General features: G+C 39.4%; 1 protein-coding gene across 2 annotated transcripts in view; it reads left to right on the top strand.

The window, feature by feature from the left end:
• TAPT1 (transmembrane anterior posterior transformation 1) overlaps positions 1-23,530 on the top strand; it is a 46,953-nt gene extending 23,423 nt beyond the window's left edge. For both annotated transcript variants that reach the window (XM_088131320.1, XM_088131319.1), the window contains 11 exons: positions 1,770-1,932; positions 4,630-4,765; positions 9,118-9,215; positions 9,354-9,423; positions 11,132-11,212; positions 13,031-13,140; positions 15,291-15,350; positions 16,085-16,153; positions 16,522-16,598; positions 19,592-19,752; positions 21,766-23,530. In XM_088131320.1, coding sequence (XP_087987446.1) covers positions 1,770-1,932; positions 4,630-4,765; positions 9,118-9,215; positions 9,354-9,423; positions 11,132-11,212; positions 13,031-13,140; positions 15,291-15,350; positions 16,085-16,153; positions 16,522-16,598; positions 19,592-19,752; positions 21,766-21,995 — 1,255 coding nt within the window. In that variant the 3' untranslated portion in view covers positions 21,996-23,530. The remainder of the gene's footprint in view (positions 1-1,769; positions 1,933-4,629; positions 4,766-9,117; positions 9,216-9,353; positions 9,424-11,131; positions 11,213-13,030; positions 13,141-15,290; positions 15,351-16,084; positions 16,154-16,521; positions 16,599-19,591; positions 19,753-21,765) is intronic.
• Positions 23,531-24,073: the final 543 nt, after the last annotated feature.

The following is a 24,073-nucleotide window of genomic DNA, read 5'->3' as shown; positions in this document are numbered from 1 at the left end:
AAATTAAATTACATAAAATTAATAAATTAAAATAAATGTTGCGTTGGTATTAGGTATATTCATTCTTGCAAATGAGAGGAGTCTAATCAAAAGTTATAAAAGTGGATTTTTTCTTTGATGTATTTTCAGATTTACATTGGCTCTAGTGCAATTCATGCAGTTTTGTATCATTCTTATTATTATTATTATATTTTGCTACTACAGGTAGTCCTTGTTTAGCAACTGCTTTGTACAGCAACCATTTCACAGTTACTACAGTGATGAAAAAGTAACTTTGTGACCAATTCTTGCATTTACGACCTTTGCAGGTCTAGAAAGCAAAGGAAAGCTGAAGTAAGATCATAAGCACAGTTGTGGTTTTACTTAGCAACCACTTCGCTTAACAACCAAGTTGTCGGTCCCAATTGTGGTTGCTAAACAAGGACTACCTCTAGTTAATTTCTAGTATGCTTTTGAAACATAAGAGATTGGCAGAGAAGTCTCTTCAGTAGAATACATTCCTGATCTAATTCATTTGGCAGAATTCAGATGTTGCTCTAAACCATAACTTACTATAAAGTTTAAATTTTAAAAATCATGGTTTGTAGCAGGTTCACAAGATGGAGGTGGCATTGCTGGAGGTAGATGTGAACATCCAGGATCTTGGGTGCTGCACAACATCTGTTGAAATGGAGGGGCTACCCTCCTTGTTCCATGACCTTGACATTTTTTTCTTGCTGAATTTTATTTATTTCTGCGTGTACATATTTATGTCTGTGCTCATATTAATTTTATTTGCGGTCAGCATTGCATCTAGATATAATCTTAACCAGCAGCTGAAACTGACACAGTTTATGTGTAGAATTTATTTAAGATAGCTTTGGCTGTTGGAAATGACCTGAAGTGAGTGTTGGCAAAATCTTCATGTGCATTTCAGAGTAGCTCTATAATTCCATAGATTTTTCTACACATATTTTCATAGGAATCTATTCTGTGACAGTTAAATACTAGAATGCATTTTTATATTTATCAGATGTGATATAACCTAGATAGATAATATTTTAAAATTTTGTTAAAGAAGCAAATGTTTGGAAGAGTAAAGGTCAACAGTTGACAGCAAATTGCCTCTGTCCTTAATTGTGGCGTGGATAGCTTGTTTTGGTTGGTCAGACTTGCAGCCCAGCAAATGTTATGGCAGAATTCTGGTTTGTGTAAAAACAGGCTGAACCTTAAATAAGCAGAAGGAAATGCAAGGCTCATTTCATAAAAAGAACAACAAAAAGTATACCAAGAGGAGGGCCTGCTGTTCTTTTCCATTATCTCTGTTGTGACTTTTGCATAGCTGAAATAAAATCTAATACTGAAGATCACATAAGATGGGGATGGCAGGATAAGGTGGGGAAAAGTTTCTGCATTCATTTTGTTGTTAAAACCCAACCGCTCCTCTCCTGGAATTTGGGGCAGCTCCATGTTGTGTCTACCTCTTCTCTTAGCTAAGCCAATCTCTTAATATATCCTTAGAGCCCCAGGACACCGTGTGTATCCTTGAGTGTAGAGTGAATTGCTCTTGGAAACACTACCAAAGATTCTGAGCCATCAGGAAAAAAGCCACAACATTTCAAACTATAATTCCTTGTAGTAAAATGAACTTCATATTTCGATTTCTGACCTTTAAAAGTCAGCGAGAGAAGCATCTTGCTCAGGAGGCCCTAGGAAGCTCATTTGTTTAGCAGTAGGTGGCTTTCATCTGTATCAAATGCACTCTTTATTTCTGTAATTTTATATTTCAGCGATAGACGCCTGCTCCAGCCAGCCCAGGTGTGTGATATTTTCAAAGGGGTAATACTTGTAATTTGCTACTTCATGATGCACTACGTTGACTATTCCATGATGTACCACCTGATAAGAGGGCAGTCTGTGATTAAACTCTACATCATCTATAATATGCTTGAGGTAAGTAGATGAGGAATAAAACTATTATGGAAGCACATAAGTCTTTCTTGACATGTCAAAGCCTTGTTGTAATTGCTTTTCCACCATGTTTGAAATATAGGTAGTCCTCACTTAACAATGCTAACTGGGACTGGGAACTTCTCGCTAAGCAACACAGCCGTAAAGTGCAAGGTCATGTGATTGCACCAACTTACGACAGCAGTTCTGGCAGTCCAGGTTGCCATTGTTAGGCAAATCCCACATAGTTGCAGCATCCTGTGGTCACATGATCGCCATTTGCAACCTCCTTCTGGCTTTCCCGTTGACTTTGTTTGTGGAAACCTGGCAGTGAAGATTGCAAATGGCCGCGGGACCTGTGACCATCATAATTGCAAGCCAGTTGCTAAGCGCCCAAATTGCAATCACGGGACCGTGGGGATGCTGAGACAGCCGCAACTTCGAGAACCAGCCATAAGACTCTTTGTTCAGTGCCATTGTAACTTCAGTTGCTGAACAAATGGTTATTAACCAAGGACTACCTGTACAACGTTGTTTTAAAAAAAAATTAGTTTATTTGAAGACAGATCGATTGATCAAGAGAGTAACAGATAATTCATAGCACAATATTTAGGAACCTTGTGAATAAGTTCTTAAGAACTACTTGAGAAGCACTCAAACATTTAGCCACAGGTTTCTGGATTTTCTTTTCCCTATGAATGGTGTCTTATAGCAAACTGCTTCTTAATTCCTTGAGTTTTACAAAGGATTTGAATTATTGGCATTAGTAATAGCAATATTACATACATTAAAGAATAATAATTACCCTTTCTGTAAACATTTAGAGGGTTATCAACACAGAGCCTTTGTGAAATAGATGATTCTGACAGTGACCCAATTCAGGGTCAAACAGTGAGTTGAAATGAGCTCAGTCTTGATCTTAATCCAAATCATGTTCAAGAGAAACAAACTCTTTGGGTGAACAAGTGAATTCTGTCTTCAGCTTGGGGCCAGTAATTATTACTCTTACTTCAATCAGGAAGAATAGGTCATACTGCTTTATGCCTTTTTTTAGAGTTATGCAGAGGGTCAAAGGTTAAAAGGGGCTTCAACATGCATGAGAGGGCTAAAGTAGTACCTCTGGACAACTCTGTAAGCTAGATGCATCCTTGACCACAATCATGCAGAGCTGCAGATTGAGGAAAAAGGCAACAGCCAGCATGGTGTGGTGGTTAGGGTGGGTGTTGGGCTGGCACCAGGAAGACCCGGGTTCTAGTCCACCATCAGCCAGGGAAGCTCAGTAGCTGACTTTGTACCAGTTGTACTCTCTCTGCCCAACATACTGCTGTCATTATGGAGAATAATGGGAGGAAGAAGTGCTGTGTATGCTACCTTGAGCTCTTGTACAAGAGGTGAGAGGTTTTATTGCTTACATTACATTGTTTATTAAAATTTTGTCCCATTGTTCTACCATGATTGTGGCAGTTGAGGTAGCTAACATGAAACCATTTAAACCATTATAATTAACATTTCACCATGTTTCCAGTTTTGCTTATGAAAAACTTCCTGACGGAAGGATACCAGAGAGCTAAACAGAATTTCCCAAAGAGTTTGGGATTTGATTCTGAAAAGTTACTTTGAAGCAGGAATGCAGCTCCTGTTGGCAACTGATTGAAGGTGCCATGCCTTTTTCCAGGATCACAAGACTGCAGCAGAAGCTTTCGCACAACACCAGTGTGATCCTAGGAAAGGGCGTGGCTCTTTTGACAGGTGCTACAGTTGCACTCCAATCAGCTTTATAGAATCATATCCGAAGCACTGCGCAGCCAGCAAATGGTTCCAGGAATGGCTGTCTTTCCAGATCTGCTTTAACTTTTGGTTGGTCTGCTCCTGGTCATACTGATGGACTTGAATATTTCTTACATACATACACACACACACACACACACACACACCCTTGCTTCAGTACACAGTTTCAGCAGGTGTGTCCTCCCAATATTTCCATATGGATTTAAATTAACGGTTTCTGTTAAGGCTGCCCAGTTAATTACAGGCTTGTTCTACTTCTGATATTCCCTCTAATCCACAGCCACACAGGATTCTAGGATACTTTCTGGGTTACTTGTTTAAGATTAATAGATCTAGTTGGTGCTACCTATGACCAGTGCCAAAGAATAGGATTATGTTTTGAACATCATGCTATGGCCAACAAGTAGCAGAGCTACGTTTCTCTAAGCTAGAAAGAAACTAATGTATAATTATATCCAGCCTAACATAGCAGAAAAACTACAAGAGAGCATCTCCTAAAGTTACATTCATGGAACAATTATTGTAATCAACACAAAGCATAACGAAGTTGAAATGAGTTGTGAAAGTGATTGTGCAAGCTTGATGACAGAACTAGGCCAGAAAGACAATCAAAGATGAAAAACAGGATTTCCACAAGCAATAGAAACTTTGTACTAAGGTACTAGACACAAACTTTGTGCTGATTTTGTTCTGACTGATCCTAGGCACATTTATCTTAAATGCTGACGTGTAAAAAATGCAGTAACGTAATAATTCAAAATGCTGAACACAGAAGTTCTTGCATGCAGTGTTGCTGTAAATTTATCTTTCAAATGGATTTGCATTATGGCCCTGAAGTCAAATAACTTTTACTTAAGAGAAACCATGCTGCAAAATTAAAATATATTTTAATGCACGCATATGCCTCTCTAGGTAGCCGACCGTTTGTTTTCATCTTTTGGACAAGATATCTTGGATGCTCTCTATTGGACGGCGACAGAACCAAAGGAAAGGAAAAGGGCCCACATAGGGGTCATTCCCCATTTCTTCATGGCAGTTCTGTATGTCTGTATCCTTTTGTGTTCATTTCAGGGTGTGTGTATGTAGTCTCAAGAATCTATAAAATCTTGGATTTTGTATAGAGAAGGCAACAAATTCCTTGTAGGGAAAACAGGAGCTCTTTTAAAGTCATAAATTGAAAAACCTTGGTTTGCAAAAAAAAAAAAATTAAACAGCAGCTTATTTTCTCTGTACTGTCTTTCCTCAGATTTGCACTTTTATGAGGCAATTTCCTCATTCCACTGTACAAACAAATCTAGGCATCACTGATCCTCCTTTCCTTGGAAATATGTGGTAGCTGTATGACCTTAAAAGGAGCAGCAGTAGTCAATAGAATAGTTATTCTGAACCTTTACAAAGGAAGGTTCTGTGTAATCACAAGTTTAAGGAGCTAGTTTTAATAGATTCTGTGAATTGTTCTTTCAAACTCAGAATGAGAGTCTTGAAAACTTACCAGTTGTCTTTTCCATCAAAAGACCCCAGAGAATTGATGGAACTGTTGAATAGTTGTCTGGATTTGAGATCTATGAAGGAGAGCTGAACCTTCCCCTGAAGATATAAAGGGGTTCTATGTGTTGGGAAGCCTGCACAGGCATGAAAAACTCATGTAGGTGAACTGTCACTCCCTTAAAGGACTAACTGTTCAACTTGGGGGCCTCCAGTGTCATTGCTGTCCGAGACGTGTTGACAGTGGCTAAAAGTCTTTTTTCAAGGTCCAGCTTGTTCACCAGCTGTGGCTAAATCTATGTTGCTAATCCAGTTCTTGATTTAACTTGGTTCTTAGAAGATAAGACCTTTAAAGATTATATAAAGCTCTCCTTTTATCCATACATAAATAAATAAATATTTTATAGATCTTTCTTGGATGATAAATAATGTTGGTGTGCATTAGAGACATCTCAGTGATGATTCAGGTCTTTGGACCTTCTAATCAGTTGCTTGCTATTATAACATTTAGCACTAAAGACTCTTCCTCAATGCTGCCTTGATTAATGCCAATGAATAAAAGCTTTTCTTCACCCCCTACTTGCTTAATTTCCAAACTTTTTGTGATATGTCATCAAGAGGCACTCAACCTAATAATTAAATGACTTATGGTATAATATATCAGTTTCTTCTGAAGGAGGCAAACCCAACTCCATTTCAGCCATGTGCATCATCATCAGAGCTGATACGATGGGTAATCCCAAACCGAGGTTTGGCAATATTAAAATAAGCATGCATAGTTCTTTGGCTTGTACTCTCATTCTTCCCTTGCATGAAGAAATTAGCAACTTTTCTCTCTCTTTTTTTGGGGGGGGGAGGTATTTTTGGTATGCTGGCTTGATTGTGCTGCATATTCTTGTTGTTTGACCTTTTTCTGTTGGTAACATTTTCACTTGTTTTATTATTTAAATTGTTTTATTAGCACCTTTGCTTTGGTATCGTATTTTATTTTGTTGTAAGGTCATATGAGGGGCCCTATGGAAAAGCAGCGTCTGTATTTAATTAAAATTGTAAAAATACATTATAAGGCTGATAAAAAGTGCTCTCACATGACATTTGTGCCACAGTAAAATTATCTGATAGGGCTACACAAATCTTTCAAAAGACATGCTTTACAATGAACAGATATCATTAAAACAGCTGCATCTTTTTCCAGACTCATGCAGTTGCTCCATGAGCTGCTCCTGACTGTCTCCGTTGGTATATTTGTTTAGGCATGGCCGCTTTGCTTTTTCCAGCAAATCAAAGTGGCCAGATGTGCCCAATATATTCAGATGCAGCCAGGAACAGATAGAGAAGTTGCTGTGTGAGTTTAAAAAAAAAAACATGGTTGCTTTCAAAGGATTTGCACATCACTATTGCCCTTCACAATTGTATGGACGTAGGTGGCTGGGAAGGGACTGCAGCTGCTCGTGTGTTGAATGAATTAGTAATCTGATTGTGTTTAAGCAAATGTACTGTTAAACTTGTAACTTGCTCAGTAGGATTGTAACTTTTAAGCCTTTTCTATGGTACATGGGTATTTGGAGATAAAAAGGGGATATACATACAGTGCATTCAGAAAGTATTCAGACCCTCTTCACTTTTTTCAATTTTGTTATGTTGCAGCCAGATACTACAATCATTCAAATTCATTTTTTTTCTCATTAATCTACACTCAGTACCCCATAATGACAAAGTGAAAACAGAATTTTAGAAACGTCTGTAAATTTATTAAAAAGGAAAAACTGAAATATCACATTGGCATAAATATTCAGACCCTTTACTCAGTAGTTTGTTGAAGCACCTTTGGCAGCAATTACAGCCTCAAGTCTTTTTCGATGTGACACGACAAGCTTTGCACACCTGGATTGGGGGATTTTCTGCCATTCTTCTTTGCAAATCCTCTCAATCAGGTTGGATGGAGACCATCGGTGGACAGCCATTTTCAGGTCTCTCCAGAGATGTTCAATAAGGTTCAAGTCAGGGCTCTGGCTGGGCCACTCTAGGACATTCACAGAGTTGTCCCTAAGCCATTCCTGTGTTGTCTTGGCTGTGTGCTTAGGATCGTTGTCATGTCGGAAGGTGAATCTTTGGCCCAGTCTGAGGTCCTGAGTGCTGTGGAACAGGTTTTCATTGAGGATATCTCTGTCCTTTGCTCCATTCAGCTTTCCCTCAACCCTGACTGGTCTCCCAGTCCCTGCTGCTGAAAAACACCTCCACAGCATGATGCTGCCACCACCATGCTTCACTGTTGGGATGGTATTGGGCAGGTGATGAGCGGTGCCTGGTTTCCTCCAGACGTAACGTTTAGAATTGAGGCCAAACAGTTCAATCTTGGTTTCATCAGACCAGAGAATCTTATTCCTTACAGGCTGAAAGTCCTTCAGGTGCTTTTTTGCAAACTCCAAGCAGGCTTTCATGTGTTTTGTACTGAGGAGAAGCTTCCGTCTGACCACTGTGCCATGAAGCTCAGATCGGTGGAGGGCTGCAGTGATGGTTGTCCTTCTGGAACTTTGTCCCATCTCCACACAGGATCTCTGGAGCTCAGTCAGAGTGACCATCGGGTTCTCGGTCACCTCTCTTACTAAGGCTCTTCTCCCCCAATTGCTCAGTTTGGCCGGGTGACCAGCTCTTGAAAGAGTCCTGGTTGTGCCAAACTTCTTTCATTTGAGAATTATGGAGGCCACTGTGCTCTTGGGAACCTTCAGTGCAGCAGACTTTTTTTTGTAGCCTTCCCCAGATCTGTGCCTTGCAATAATCCTATCTCTGAGCTCTGCAGGCAGTTCCCTTGACCTCATGGCTTTTGCTCTGGTACAGTGTGCATTGCCAGCTGTGAGGCCTTCTATAGAGAGGTGTGTGCCTTTCCAATTCATGTCCAATCAATTTAATTTACCACAGGTGGACTTCAAGGTGTAGAAACAGCTCAGCAACTATCAAGAGGCACCTGAGCTAAATTTCAAGTGGTATTGCAAAGGGTCTGATGCCAATGTGATATTTCAGTTTTTCCTTTTTAATAAATTTACAGACATTTCTAAAATTCTGTTTTCACTTTGTGATTATGGGGTACTGAGTGTAGATTAATGAGAAAAAAAATGAATTTGAACAATTGAGTGAAGGCGGTCTGAATACTTTCCAAATGCACTGTACGTAAGTTTTTACTTGACACTTTTGACCAATATGAAGTCTTATTGGGGGCAGTACTACCCCACACATTATTGTATTGTTAGCTTTCAGGAGTATCATAGATTCTTTGATTTCATTTGCTATCATCATAGCTTTCTTACAAGTATTTTTATCATCTAATGCAAAGGAGAAATCAATATTTGTGCAACCAACAGTAGTCATTCCCGGTCTGGATTGGCTCATGAATCAGTAACAGCCTATCAGGCCAGTTGTTGTTGTTTTTTTAATCTGTCCCACTACACAAATTCTTATATACTTTAGCCAGATTTTTTTTTTCAAGAGTATAAAATTTGAATATTTGGATAAATAGAAGAGAAATACAAAACTTCATAATTAGATAAAATAAGAGGAATGAAGCTGGTTTGGAAATATGTGTAAATGTGAGAAGTCCACAGCTGACATAAAGAAGTCTGTTGTGGATTTGATTACTATTTAGTGACCAATATTCACTACCAAACACAACACCTTCCTTAGAATTGCTGCATAAGAATAATAGTTATTTTGGCAACTCCATTTGAAGTTGAATTGAATTGAAATTGAAGAAGGGAAATTCAACTGCATGCTTGAATCAATAGTTAGGGGAAACTTTGAGATTATTGTTTAGTTCAGCTTGGTGAAATTTCTGAGTCTGTACTGATTATTGAGGGAGATCTTGAAGTTCAGACTAATATATTCTTGTAAAATTCTTTTCCTTAATGTATGTGACTACAGTCTTGCATGCTATCCTTATTATGGTTCAAGCAACAACACTCAATGTAGCCTTCAACTCCCACAATAAATCACTTCTTACTATCATGATGTCTAACAATGTAAGTGTTGGAAGGATCTAATATATGTCTTACCTGTCACTATCGCTGTTTTTAAGAAGTAATAATTTGTTTTTGTAGAAATTTTCTTTTAAATCCAGACTTTTCTAAAATGGGAATGTTGCTTTCTTTAAATTGCAGTTTGTGGAAATAAAAGGAAGTGTTTTCAAGAAATTTGAGAAGAACAACTTGTTTCAGATGTCGAACAGTGGTATGTATATTTTTATGTGATAGCAATTCATTTATTCATGCTACTTTTTATGTGTAAAAAGTCTGAAATCTGTGGTGGATTTGGTGATACTGATTCATACATGTTCTCAGATTATGGGCTGTGTTCTGGGGGTAGATGGGCATAAACAACTTAGAGAGGGGTCACAAATGTTTAAAGGCATGTGCAGGCAAAGTCAGAAGGCTCTCAAACTCATTCCTATAAAGAAAATCTGGAAATAGCTGGAGCAAGATCTAAGTGATGGCTAACCCCACACATCTAGCTGTCTGTCAAAACCATCTGCCAAGCATAACAGTTTCATTTATTATTTAGCTATATTTGTTTGACCTTTCATATCAGCCGCAAAATCCAAACAACCCATATACAGCAGCCCAAAATTGAGAGCTTGAATTTCTGTAGTCCAAATGTGGTAGCTCTAGTTTTATTCATGAGGTTGGAATATGCAAATTCATTTATCATTTTAGAGATCATGCATGGTGACACAAATTTTGAAGGCCATTGAACTATCTAAATGGAATTTGTGTGCTTTTCCATTTGACTAAGGACTTTCTCAATCCTTTATTGTATCTAGTTCTTGATTACTAGGCCTTATTTTGGATGTGTAGATAGAAATGGGTCAAGTTGGGGAAAGCAAGAAGGAAGACACCTGTTAAATGTATGATTTATGCTTACAGAGATTGTTCTATAAAATTTTAGGCTAATAAAGTTTTACCTTTGTTTTGTATTTGGCTCAGTTGGAGCATTCATGCAAGCACTTTTCATTTTAAATCACTGAGTGACGGCACTGCAGGGTCCTCAGCCAGCCCAGTAAGTCTAATAAACCAGCCAATAAATAAAATACACGTGGTCTTCAGTTAGCAACAGTAATTGGGACTGGAATTTCAATTGCTAAGCAATGCGGTCGTAAGGTGTGATGTCATGTGACCACATCGCTTACTGACAGCAATCCCTGCAGTCCCCATTGCCATTGTTAAGCGAGGACCTCATGTGACTGACTTGCAACTTCCTGCTGGCTTCCCACAAGCGAAGTCAGTGCAGAAGCCAGCAGGAAATTATGAGTCCTGGGCGGCTCACAAGCAGGCCGGCAGGTGGGTAAGTGGCTGCCGTGGCATGACATGAGCACAGCCAGACTGGGGGTGACTGCTGCTGGCACAGGAGAGCGCACAAGCCACCCTGTGCTCTGCTGCCCATGCTGCCCCCAGCTGACCTTCACCGTCTTCCTCCCACTGCCTCACAAAGGGCCAGGCCAGGGCACGTCCATTCAGCAGCGAGAGGAATAAGACAGTGAACGTCAGCTAGGGGCAGTGGAGCGCAGAGCAGCCAAAAGGGCAGAGATGGGGAGATAGGTGGAGGGAGTTGAAGCACCCCTGCAGTCGTAAATGTGGGTGGGCTGCCAAGCACCCAAATTTTGATCACAATGATCATGGGGACGCTACAACAGCCGTAACTTGAGGACCAGGCGTAAGTACTGTTCGTTCAGTGCTGTTAAACTTTGGTCACTGAATGAATGGTTGTTAAGTGAGAACTACCTGTATTTTATTCTCTTTTCTTAGTAATACCAACATAAATGAAATTTTGGGTGGTCTGTTTGTCTTCTTCATGGGTCTTCAATATAGCAGGGCTTTAGGAAGATGGAAACTTCTGTAGAATTAAGAGATTATCACTGTTGTTATTATCATCATTATTTTAGATATCAAAGAGAGATTCACCAACTATGTGCTGTTACTGATAGTTTGCCTAAGAAATATGGAACAGTTTTCATGGAACCCAGGTAATGTCTGCTTTGAAACAAGTATTGAAATAAAATATTCTAAACATGTTCATATATATTAATTGTCAGTCATCTATTTCTCTGTCTGTGGCTATAATAAAATAAAATTGTTCACTTTATTTATTTTATTGTATTTGTTTTTCACTTCATTCTTTAGTTCCTGTCCTTGTATTGCCATTGGATTTTGAGTTCTGTCTGGTGCACAATTTTAATTCTATCTATTACAAGTTACTGAAGTGCTTTAAGTGACATACAGTGGTACCTTGGGTTACGAACGTAATCCGTTCTGTGACTCTGGTTGCAACCCGAATTGGTCGCAACCTGAAGCAAATTTCCCCATAAGGTTCAATGTAAATACGGTTAATCCGTTCCGCCCTCCGAACCTTCCAAAACGCCACAAAACACACCACAAGCCTCACCGAACGTCTTCTTGCTACCGCGATCTCGCCCACAGGAAGCCGCGACCGCGTGGCAGCAGGGAAAATGGCCGCGGATCTGGTTCGTAACCCGAGGCGGAGTTCGCAAACCGAGGTAAATTTTTGTGGCCAGAGCTGGTCGTAACCTGAAAAGTCCGTTAACAGAGGCGTTCGTAACCCGAGGTACCACTGTATTAACAAATTACCGCGCCCTGTATTTTGCTGTGCTCCATGCTTCTTCAGTAGGGCACAATTCATCTCAGTATATTTGGATATATGCAGCTTCACCCTTGTGTAGATCAGATTTTAGACCCTGATTGTGCCATGCGTGCTGATTAAATATCTGCACAAAGCTATTTCACCAAAAAAAGTTAGCTGCTTACATACTCTGTTGCTCCAAATATTGATTTATTCTGATGCCTTGCTGGAGAGAAGCCTAGGGTCATAAGAACTATTAATCATCACATTATTCGATTTTCATACCGCCATTCTGTTTGGGAAGAACACTTTCAAGTGACTCGCAGTTGAAAAAGACTGGATGGATGAGAAATGTATCTAGCATCTCTGTGTCATTTTCTCTTTCCTATTATTCCTGCTAGAGGAATGATGTGGGATGAAGGGCAACACAAGCCTTAAAACTTTTTACATGATGACTTGAAAGCATCTGACCTTTGAAACAAACACCATCTCCTGGCTCTGATTTCTACAAAGCAGTCTAGCCTTAGCCTAGCAGCTTAAGAAAGGAGCCTTCAACTGTGTTGCATATGATTAATCAGGATGGTAATTATGCTCTCTTCCACTAGTCTTATCATTTAAAACATTCCTTGGGGTTTTGCTCTTGTTGTTTCCACCTCCAGTTTGTTATGACTCTTTGTGGAGTTGATATAACAAGGTCTGCTTTGTTTCCCTTGCACTCCTGGAGCCTCAAAGATGCTCACTGAAAATGCTGTTCAAGGAGCCATTGACGGCTTGGAGGTTCCTTGGCACATTTTGTTAGAAGAACGGCAACATCTTCTCCGGTTGAGGAGAGAGGGCTTCCTAAAGGAGACTTGCAGAGCCAGTTTTTTATTTAATTGAGAAATCAGTGACTCCTTTGATCTTGCTGAGACCATCTTCATAAAACTCTGAAAGCCCAAGGTCTTATGAGGCTGTCTGGGAAGAGAAAATTGAACACCTTGAATGACTCTTTACCTGCAGAATTTTCCTTCCGAGAATTGAAAGTATATTGTGAAGGACTCTGCTCTGCATATATTAGGCGGTTGGGGGAAATGCAAAAGAGCAGCCAATATGATGTGGCGTATTCTGCCTATGTAGATTTTTATAGACATTCCATATATTTTTAGGTCACTTCTTTTTGTTCCATGCCAAGTTTATTTCTGTGAATTTCCTCCTTCTTTTACAGATCATCTGTGGGTATTGTTCCCGGATGTCTGTATGGTGATTGCATCAGAGGTTGCCGTTGACATTGTGAAACATGCTTTTATAACCAAATTCAATGACATCACAGCCGATGTAAGTGTATAGCTGAACATTTCCAATTGATTGGACCAGCTCCGCTCTAGGTTTCCTAGAGGAAATGAGGGAAGTGTTATCCTGCCTTTCCCACCCGTGCATAAGGAGGCCATCGCCCGATTTTTATGTACAGTGCTGTTTTGGTTGATGGTCCTCATATTTAGCCTCTTCTTTTTAAAATCCATATGTGTATTGTTACAGTATTGAAATACGAAGGAAATAGAAAAAAGCAAATATTGAAGTACAAAGAAGTTAAAAAGAAAAGCAAGATGATACCAAAACACCTGCTATTTTTGAATTTTTTAAAGAAAATGAGAAAGAAAATTACTTTTCCACCCCGAGGTTCACCTCTTTCCTTCCACTTGCATCCCCCAACCAGGAGCCACAGTTTAGATCAGTGTTTCTGCCTGGGGAATGCTGGGAGTTGGAGTCCACGCATCTGAGGTTGAAAAACCCTGGTTTAGATACTTGAACTTTGCATTAAACAATAATTGTTATTTCTGTTTGAGTCCTAAAAACCATATGTCTAAATCTGCCTTGCTCTGTGATATATTCTATATAAGGGAGTCATTCCTGCTTGAATTTAGTTAAACTTGTATGGTCAGTTTTGGCATGGCAGCTTATTCTCCCATTTTAGTCTCCCTGTGTAATACTATACGCAAGGTGTCTCTTTTCCAGTGTTGCACTAGGTTTATTCTTGCTGCAATCAACACATATTGTAATATTTATTAAATCCTCAGTTTTGGCCTTTATTACAGATATGCCAAAGCTGAACTGTGGATGCAGGACTTCCCTCTAATCTTTTAAATTACCTTTTTTTTTTACCCATACCATCTATGGGGGCAAGGTAGGATGAAAAACAGACCAGAAAGTTTCTTTCTGCAAAAGAGCCTTTATTTAAGAGTACTGTTGTTGTTTTCCTACTGGAATATATTTTAAAATGCTCCCAAATTAAGTGGACCAGCAGTGAATTCCCAGCGGTACTTTCAGAGCAGGAGGGCATGGCCCTTCTGTCTTTAAACTATAAGATGAGGTTCTAGTAAGTCCAACTTATATTTATTTTTAAAACTATATTTGAACTGCAGTAGCTTGTTATAAGCAAGAAGGAAAGTAAATTGTAATTTTTTTTCATCATGTGTTTATGTCCTGTGGAAGGCAGGCTCACATTGAGGATGAGTTTGTTGTTGCTTTAAAAGATTTAATAAAGGTACCTAGCAAATTCCCTAAAGGCATTTTAATAAGTTTACCTAATAATGGCAAAAGTTATCACAGTTGCACAGTTATCACTAGAAATTATAGTTCCTGCTTACTGGGTTTGCTTTGAGATCAGAATCATGAAGCATCTTGTTAAAACGTGGATGGCTTAATTTTTTTCCCCAAAAGTTTTGAAAGCCGTACTACTCTTCCAAATCCCCAAGATTTTGATGCTGAACCTGAATTGGGTTTAGTCACTTTAAAAGAGTCTTATGTTAAAGGCTTATTGAAAAGCTTGTACTATAGGCCTTCCTAAGTTTTCATCCAGTTTTTAAATTTTAATGATTTTAGTATAATCTTACAATACGGTTTCTATACTTTAATTCCAGCTATAATGTCTGTTGAAGCCTCTAACTGTTGGGGTCTGTCTATACCTGGGAAGCTGCAGGAAGAGGCCTCTCTTAGCTGCTGACTGAAAGGTGAAGAGAGAATGGTTATCACTCTCTCTTCATCAAGTCACCCACTGTCCTCCATGTAGAAAGAGAAAATAAGAAAACCCATACCAGCCACAGAAAAAAGTTCCTTTCAGCTGTCATTAGGAGTATGTCAAGCCCAAGAAGAGGTTTTGACCCCTGGTCAGAACCCACCAACTTTGTTCTTCCAGATCTCTTGGTTCCTTTCAATGGATGATCTACACACTTTCTCATCTTCTTGTATCCTCCTTTTAAGGACGCACACGCCACCCACAAGCAACCAAATGGGTTTTGTTGCCATCTGTCTTAGGATTTTGATTTCTGCACATGTTGTCCCCTGGCTACATGAACACTCAAAAACAAACAGAGTGAAAGGGTTTTTCATGTGCAAATTTACGTATCTTTTCTCTCTAATGATAAATGCCTGCTACTAGTCTATCCAATGGTTAATAAAGGGATCTGCATATGTTATCCTGTTCCCAGGTATACAGTGAATACAGAGCCAGCCTTGCCTTCGACTTTGTTAGCAGTCGGCAGAAAAACGTAAGCGGTAGAATGAAGTTTTTATACATATGAGCTCATACACCCTGGTTTTATTCAGGAAGCAGTGGGAAATGTGCACATTTAATTAGATTTACTTGCAATTTAATTTTACATTAAGAAGAAACTCGAAAGCATTGCAATCGGAGAGATCACTGTATGTAACTTGGATCTCTATGTGAAGTTGGATTTCCTAAAAAAAAACACCCCTATGGCTACAGGTGCAGAACTTAATTTCCAATATTCCTAGGAAATGTTCTCACTTGCACTATGTATGTCATAATGAACAATGAATAAAACCATTCATCGCTATACCTGTTTATTTGTATGATCCCAGGGCCTTCTGTTAGATAATTTAGGAGTAACAATAAACTCTCCTAGTGATAAAATGGACATGTTTCTGTTGTTTTTGTGGCAACAATTATGGAAATAGTTTGCCTTTTCCTTCTTCCAGTGTGTATTGGAAGGCTCAGGATGGCCTGCAGGATGGTAATTTCTTGATGCTCTCCCATCTAAGGACTAACCAGATCTGATTCGCTTAGTTTTTTCAGCTAGGTTCTGTCCCTGTGAACCACTAAAGTCTGCTGACCAGTTGTGAACTGGCTTTTAATTTCCTTTGTAAACTCCGTGATTTTAAGCTAAATCAATTGCAAGATGCAAACGTACTTAAACTTCTTAATATTTCAATATTTTGCCGGTTCCAGTTGTTTTTTTCATGTTCTGCTCTCTACCTGCAGGCGTATACAGATTACAGTGACTCTGTTTCCAGGAGAATGGGCTTTATTCCACTCCCATTGGCTGTTTTAGTAAGTTATAACTTTTTTTCACATAATAGCTGGTGAAAATTGCAACAGAGGATGAAATAATATTTTCTTGAGCATGTCAATTAATAAAAATAAAATAATACTAACTCTTACTTTAAAATTGGGATAGCTCTGTACTGTTGTTGTGGAGTTGATGAACAAGATTTTCAGGTTAAACTGAGATGACTTTTTGTCCTGGGTTGGAGTGTGTGTTATTGAAACAAAATTGTATGCAGCCAGTATCTGTTAAAATAGTTAATTTAACATGGGTTATCATACATATTACATAATAGTTTAAGTAACTTAAATAATAGAACTACACACTCCTCCCTTTTCAGAAATCTTTTCAATCCTGTTATTTCTCTTTCTAGCTCATCAGAGTTGTTACAAGTTCTGTAAAAGTCCAAGGGGTCTTGTCCTATTCCTGTGTAATTCTTTTCTATTGTGGGTAAGTGCAAATCAAACCATTGTGAAAAGCTTATTTGTAGGAAAATCAGAATACGAAAAATCAACATGCAAAAAGCCGCATAATAATGTCACATTTTGCTACTAGTAAAAATATATCAGCACACCAGAAGTGGTAATAGCTGCTGATGGAAAGCATCTAAAAAAAATATTAAGAACAAAGACCATTTCTTAGTCATGACAGTGACTGCTTAATCCCACAGATTTTTTTTTTCCATTTAGCTTTTTAAAAAAATATTTTTAATTAACTAAATTTTAAAAAATGAAGAAAAAAAGAGTACACAAAATTATAAAAGGAACAAAAGGAAACAAAAACTTACAAAATGTGTATTTGCAGACATACATACAGTACTGTGCAAACATTTTAGGCAGGTATGAAAAAATGCTGTAAAGTAAGAATGCTTTCAAAAATATATATTGTAATTGTTTATGTTTATCAATTTACAAAATGCAAAATGAGCAAACAGAAGAGAAATCCAAATCAAATCAATATTTGGTGTGACCACCCTTTGCCTTCAAAACAGCATAAATTCTTCTAGGTACACTTGCACACAGTTTTTGAAGGAGCTCAGCAGGTAGGTTGTTCCAAACACCTTGGAGAACTAACCACAGATCTCCTGTGGATGTAGGCTGCCTCAAATCCTTCTGTCTCTTCATGTAATCCCAGACAGATTCGATGATGTTGAGATCAAGGCTCTGTGGGGGCCAAACCATCACTTTCAGGACTCCTTGTTCTTCTTTATGCTGAAGATAGTTCTTAATGACATTGGCTGTATGTTTGGAGTTGTTGTGCTGCTGCAGAATAAATTTGGGGCCAATCACATGCCTCCCTGATGGTATGGCAAGATGGATAAGTATCTGCCTGTATTTCTCAGCACTGAGGACACCATTGATCCTGACCAAATCTCCAACTCCATTTGCAGAAATGCAGCCCCAAACTTGCAAGGAACCTCCACCATGCTTCACTGTTGCCTGCAGACACTCATTATTGTACTGCTCTCCAGCCCTTCGCCAAACAAACTGCCTCCTGCTACAGCCAAATATTTCAAGTTTTGACTCATCAGTCCAGAGCACTTGCTGCCATATTTCTGCACCCCAGTTCCTATGTTTTCATGCATAGTTGAATCGCTTAGCCTTGTTTCTACATCAGATGTATGGCTTTTTGGCCACATGAAGACCACTTCTGGCCAGACTTCTCTAGACAGTAGATGGGTATACCAGGGTCCCACTGGTTTCCACCAGTTCTGTGCTGATGGCACTGCTGGACATCTTCCAATGTCAAAGGGAAGTAAGCATGATGTGTCTTTCATCTGCTGCATTAAGTTTCCTTGACCAACCACTGCGCCTACGGTCCTCAACGTTGCCCAATTCTTTGTGCTTCTTCAAAAAAGCTTGAATAGCACATCTTGAAAGCCCACTCTGCTTTGAAATTTTTGCCTGGGAGAGACCTTGCTGATGCAGTATAACTCCCTTGTGTCTTGTTGCTGTGCTCAGTCTTGCCATGATGTATGACCTGTGACATGAGACTGTCTTCCACAGCCTCACCTTAGCAGCAGAGTTTGGCTGTTCCTCACCCAGTTTTAAGCCTCCTACACAGCTGTTTCTGTTACAGTTAATGACCGTGTTTCAACCTACACATGAAATTGATGATCATTAGCACCTGCTTGGTATAATTGGTTAATCATACACCTGACTCTAATCATACAAGATCCCTGACTTTGTGCAAGTGTACAAAATGTCCAAGTGTAAGAATTGATGCTGGTTTGAAGCCAAAAGGTAGTCACACCAAATACCGATTTGATTTAGATTTTTCTTTTCGCTTGCTTTGCATTTTGTAAATTGATAAACATAAACAATTACAATATATATTTTTGAAGCATTCTTACTTTACAGCATTTTTTCACATCTGCCTAAAACTTTTGCACAGTACTGTATATTGATAAATTAATGCTATGATTCATTATAGTCATCCATGATTGATCTATATTAATCAATTCCGCAAACCGCTAAATAATTGGAGCCATATGTTTGTTTTCCAATGCTGAACAATAAGTCTTTTGATTATAAGTTCATTTTCTCTGTCCAAAAGTCAATTCTCATATGATTGAGATAAGTCTCAGATTGTGTTAATGCATGTAATGTTTCTTGCCAGAAGGTTAAATTTCTGAAGAGGGTAAAAGTGTATTTCACAAAATTACTACCCACCATAACCTTTATTTTGGAAGCAAACCCTGCTACTTTGAACTGAGTTAATTTTCCAGTAAGTACACTTGGCATTATAACTTTACTATAATGCCCAATTCATGATTGAGTTCAGATTTCCAGGTACTGGCAAATTATTACAGTAGGAAATTTCATACTGAGTAATAATGGAAAATCATAAAATATAAAATATTTTATCATTTGGCTAGTGCACTCTTGTCCAGCTGGTTGTACATGGGAGGCCCAAACAGTGCCTTTCCTGGGTGTGGAAAGAAGGGGAGATGTGTGAGCCTGCTCTGCTGCCCCTGACACAATGTGCATCACCGGGTGTTGATGTTAGAGAGATAAAAGCCACCCACCATGGTTTTAGAGTATGATAGTAATATTCTGCAGGACAGTTATTTGGGAAGCCTCCTTGAAGTTGGATCTGGTAGCATCCTGCCCCCCCCCCCGCTCCTAAGAGCAACGCATCTGCCTCAGCCAGCCTTTGCAAAAACTGGGCAAGGTGTCACACAGTCCTGGCCAAGGCAGGCAAAGCAGCCCCTTCTTGGAGGAAAGGGAGTCATCCCTTGGGGCACCGAGTTCTTTACCAAAGTGAATCCAGGCTGCCTCGCACGAACCTAGTATTTTTGTCCTTTATTTCTAATTGATGCATAGCAGGGCTGATCAGAATAAAACAGTACATATCTGTTGTCCTAACAGACAGCCTGAAACCCTAGAGGTGGCCATCTTGCTCAGGCCGTGAAATCTAATCCTATGTATTATTGTTTTTAGTTTAATATCGCTCAAAGTACTCAACAGCATTGTATTGTTGGGAAAGTCCTGCCACTATGTCAAAGAAGCGAACATGGAGGAGAAGTTGTTCAACCCACCTCCTTCCAGCACCCCAGGAAAACCTCTTGGCAAACCACAGAGCAAATACAAGTCTCCTCAAGGTCAGTGAAACTGCTAACTCCAGTATTAAGCAAAGGTATCTTATTCGACTCAGTATAAAGTGTCTGGTAGCATTTGAAGAGGCCCTTAATCTTCAGTTCTGAACAAACAGGCTTTGGATTCTTTTCCCCCTTAGGAAGAATTTTGCAGAGGAGTGTGAAGCACATGTGAACCCACAGCACCTCTTTTACTTCCTCAGAGTCCTCAGACCACCCCTCCAGTGGGTAGAGCCTATGTTTATGGCCTATGCCTGGATGTGCACACACATGCGTTGCAGGGATTGAGAGGGTCTTAAGGACAAACGGGGTATCCTAAAGCTTTGCATCCCTTTGCATTGGCCAAGGGAATTTGGTGTAGCGGTGAAGGCGCCAGGCTAGAAAGCAGGAGACGGTGAGTTCTAGTCCCACCTGAGGCAGGAAAGCTGGCTGGGTAACTTGGGCCCAGTCACTCTCTCTCAGTCCAGCTCACCTCACAGGGTGGTAGTTGTGGGGAAAATAGGAAAAAGAGGAAGGAGTATTAGGTATGTTCGCCGCCTTGAATTATATAAAAATAATAAAGGTGGGATAAAAAATCTAAACAAAAAAAAATTTTGAAGACAAGATTAAAAAAACAAAAGTCCCATAGTAAAAATAATGAAAGCACACTCTATGCCTGCTTTTTGCAGCCTGCTTTATACAATCAGCCCTAGAACAGAGCCCACTAAAGAAACAAGCTGCAGCAATGGATTCTCTTCAAAACAGCCCATGAACAGCGTAACAGCAGCCAATATAAAATGCGCTTCGCTGATGGTTGCATTAAGGTTTGTTCCTGAGGCAGACTTTTGCATTTTCAAAGCTCAGGGAAAGAGAAAGCTTTTGCCTTTAGCGTTCTGAAAGCTCCAGTGATTCTGTCAGGCATACCCAGGAGGATGCAATCCAGAATTCTAACTTCCCTGTAGGGCCGAATTTAACATGGGAGTAAAGCTTACCTGCCAAAGAAACAGCAATCATTTTCTGAACCCCAAAAAGGTGTTCTGTCTCAAACATAAGTAATTGTACATAATTTCTCTCTCCTTCCTCTCTTCAAGGGGCTCCGGTCAATGGGAATTGTGCCTGCTATTTGATTTGCTAATTTGCTCTTCCAGTTTTCACTGCTGGAAGAATGTAAATAAAGTATCTAAGAAGCAAACAAAAAACAAGCTGCAAGAACAGGGTTACTTAAATAATCTCGTTTGTCCCAAGATTGCGGTAAAACTGGTGCCTCAACTAGTTTTGGGAAAAGAAACAGCCCTTTCCTCCCATCTGCCCCATCTCTGATTAGGGAGTTCCCTATTTGATTAAAGGGTGCTAGCCTCAAGAAGAAGTAATTCTTTAATGTGGTCTTTAAAGCTTTTCCAAGCTAGTGGTCATAATTACATGCTATAATAAGTTCTGTAGGTCTCTCGTTGAATGAAGACGTGCTTTATGCTGTCCTCTACCAATTAATTGAATTGATCATAAGAGTTCCTGTTGGATAATGGAAGACAAAGCTTCACCTTACATTTTTGTGTAATGAGTTGTTCTACCTGCTGTAACCAAACTGCTAAGGATATTCCCCCTTCAGAACTTCACGTGATGAGCATCTGTACTCCTTCAAGCTTTCTTATTTATCGGCAGAAAGGGCCTCTGTGAAAATGGTACCATATAACTGAAAAAGAACCCAAAACATCAGATTTAGTGTGGAACGCTATCATTAACAAGCCAGAGAACCATGTTGTAGTTTGAGTTGTCTTATGTTTTCTCCCAGACAAGGTATTATATCACACTGTTGCAGCAAATCCAGTGAAAACTGTGAAGGCACCTTTTATATCTGATGAAGAGGACTGCAGTTCATTTGTTAGCTTTTAAAATGCCATAAAGGCCTTTGTTGTTCTTTGGAACCCTCGTTCCTCACCTTTGAAATATATTTTGTTGGTAGATGTGGCACCAGAGTCTTTTGGGGTGGGTGGCTATAATAATCTCAGAAGAACAAAATGTCTTTGTGTTTGTCTCACGCAGGACTTTCTACGGAGGAAGGCTTCTCTGCTTCAGTAGCCAGTCAGCCTGTGCGTCCAAAGGAAAACGTATCCCCCCAACTAGTGACGAGTCCCTCTGACCAGTTTCTGACAACTCCTGACGGAGATGAGAAAGATATATGCCAGGACAATGCAGAATCCAAATCCAGATCTACAAAGAAAGATTTGTTGGAGATAGACAGGTTTACCATTTGTGGAAATCGAATTGACTAGAGGTCTGTGAGTGGGAGACTGAGCAGTTGGAACAGGAAGGGCTGTCAGTGACGGACAGATGCCAAATAGGCACACCAATATTTATTTAAACCTTAAATTATTAACAGCAAATCTATTTACAGGGAGTAAGTTGGCTTGAAAAATTGATCAAGCCTCAGCTTTGTAACCTTGGTATTTTAAAAAATGAAATGAGTTAAAAAAAAAAAAACCACCGACAGCTGGACAGAGCTGCAGCGTTGCTTTTCTGGGAAGAATGTGTGACCTATGTTTAAATCCCTTTTCCTGTATGAATCCCTGCTTCCTGAACATATTCTTTTTTGCCCTGCAGTGGAGAATTTTGAAAAGTTCACAAGAAGCACCTCTCTCCACTTGCTTTCATGAGCAGATGCCCCCCCAAATTAAGAATTCCACTCTTGCCATTCTTTCCCAGATTTACAGGAAAATAAACAATCAGGATATTCTTGGCTCAAAATGCATTTCAGCTAACCAAAACGTGGCATCCTTAAAGATTTACCACACATTGTTTTTTGTCATCAATCTTAAGCTTTTAAATCAGAAATTGATCATAACAAGAAGAGTTGAATGTTTGAAGGAACAAGAGGTCAGGAACTTACCTTTCCTCTTCAGCATTTTAAGCATCCATGCAGAAATTGGTGTGTTTCAGTTCCAGCTGCAAGCCCGTTCACTGTGCAAGAATCTCTCTGCGTTGCGTGTCAAGCAGGTGAAGAGTATTTCTTTGCTTTGCTGGGAAAGCTGCATGTCGCCAAAATGACAGACTGAAATAGGTTTTTCTGAAAACTAGCTTTATGACATGCTTGGGTTTTGAAATACAAAGCAGCTTCACTCAGTGCGTGTGAGTTTGGGGAGAGGATCGCAAGGAAGATTAAGACAGGAATAAGTGTTCTTTTTAGCTCATCATAATAAAAGAGCAAAGCTATATTCAAGGTGCTCCATTCTTATCTATCCACAATGCCTAAGGAACACAATGCAATATCGAGTGTCTTTTTAAAACAAAAAACAAAAAGCAGAATTGTGTGTGTTGAATAATAGCAGATCTTCGGCAATTTACTTCTTAGCTCTTGCAGAGTGGCCAAAACAACTATTTTAAAATGCTAATGTTTGAAGTCCAGAATACATTATTATTCCCCCAGAGTTGAGAGGATTAATACGTGAGAATGGTATCCTGACAAGCAGGCTTCAAGAAAGAAGGCAGTATGGATGGCCAGGTGTTTCCAGTCATTTTCTCCCCACGCTGCCAACCTTCTTTGACCAGCTTCTCTCAACTTAAGAGAACGTTGTGGGAGAAGTATAAAACTTAACATTGAAGTTTACAAGATGATTATTTCATAGACGTGTTGCTTTTGGCAAATTTGATTCATTAAAATTCAATTCAGACCATTGGATAAATCTGTTGTAATTTTATTTTATTTAAATGTCGCTGAAAGGAAGCTTGGAATGATCTTTTCCTTGTAAAATAATTATGTATGGATTTTATAAGTGCATCTTGTGTGTCAAAATAAAAACTCAATTTTGTAGCCTTTGTTTGCAAAAGAAAACAACAACATTCAAGACGCCCAGCTTTATTGCTAGAAGGAATTTGAAGGATGTGGAACCAAATAGATCCAAATCCATCTGTCCTCAAGTATTCTACATACACATAGGAGAGATTGCTCTTCTGGTAGTAGCCCTAGAGATTGGTGGGGTGTCCATGTTTGTGTGGAAGATGCTTTTGGTGGGGTCATGTGTCTGTGGCTGGGAAGAGGACCTATAAGTGTTGCTGAAGCACTGTCTTTGTTGGCTGGGATCCTGGCTAGGACCCTCTTTAAGCAAACTTGGTTTTATCGTTTGCTGAAATCCCATCGGCATCAGCCTACATTAAGAAAATAAGCTGTTTTCATCATCTTCATGGGAGCTTCCTTTGCTGTAAGAAAGCAAAAACTGACCTGAATGTACTGCAGAACTGGACATAATTTCAATGGGAAAAAACTTTAAAATAAAAAAAACCCAATCCATAAGAATATCCTGGGTTTTTTTGTGATAGTATTTAAATCACACTGGGATTGTTCCATTACCACCAC

The sequence above is a fragment of the Python bivittatus genome, unplaced genomic scaffold, assembly GCF_059951505.1.
Source record: "Python bivittatus isolate LINGU-HERP-01145 unplaced genomic scaffold, Pbiv_v1 ctg000960_np1212, whole genome shotgun sequence".
Lineage (NCBI taxonomy): Eukaryota > Metazoa > Chordata > Lepidosauria > Squamata > Pythonidae > Python > Python bivittatus.
The sequence above is the reverse complement of the archived record's forward strand: the minus strand, read 5'-3'. Positions and strand labels throughout refer to the sequence as shown.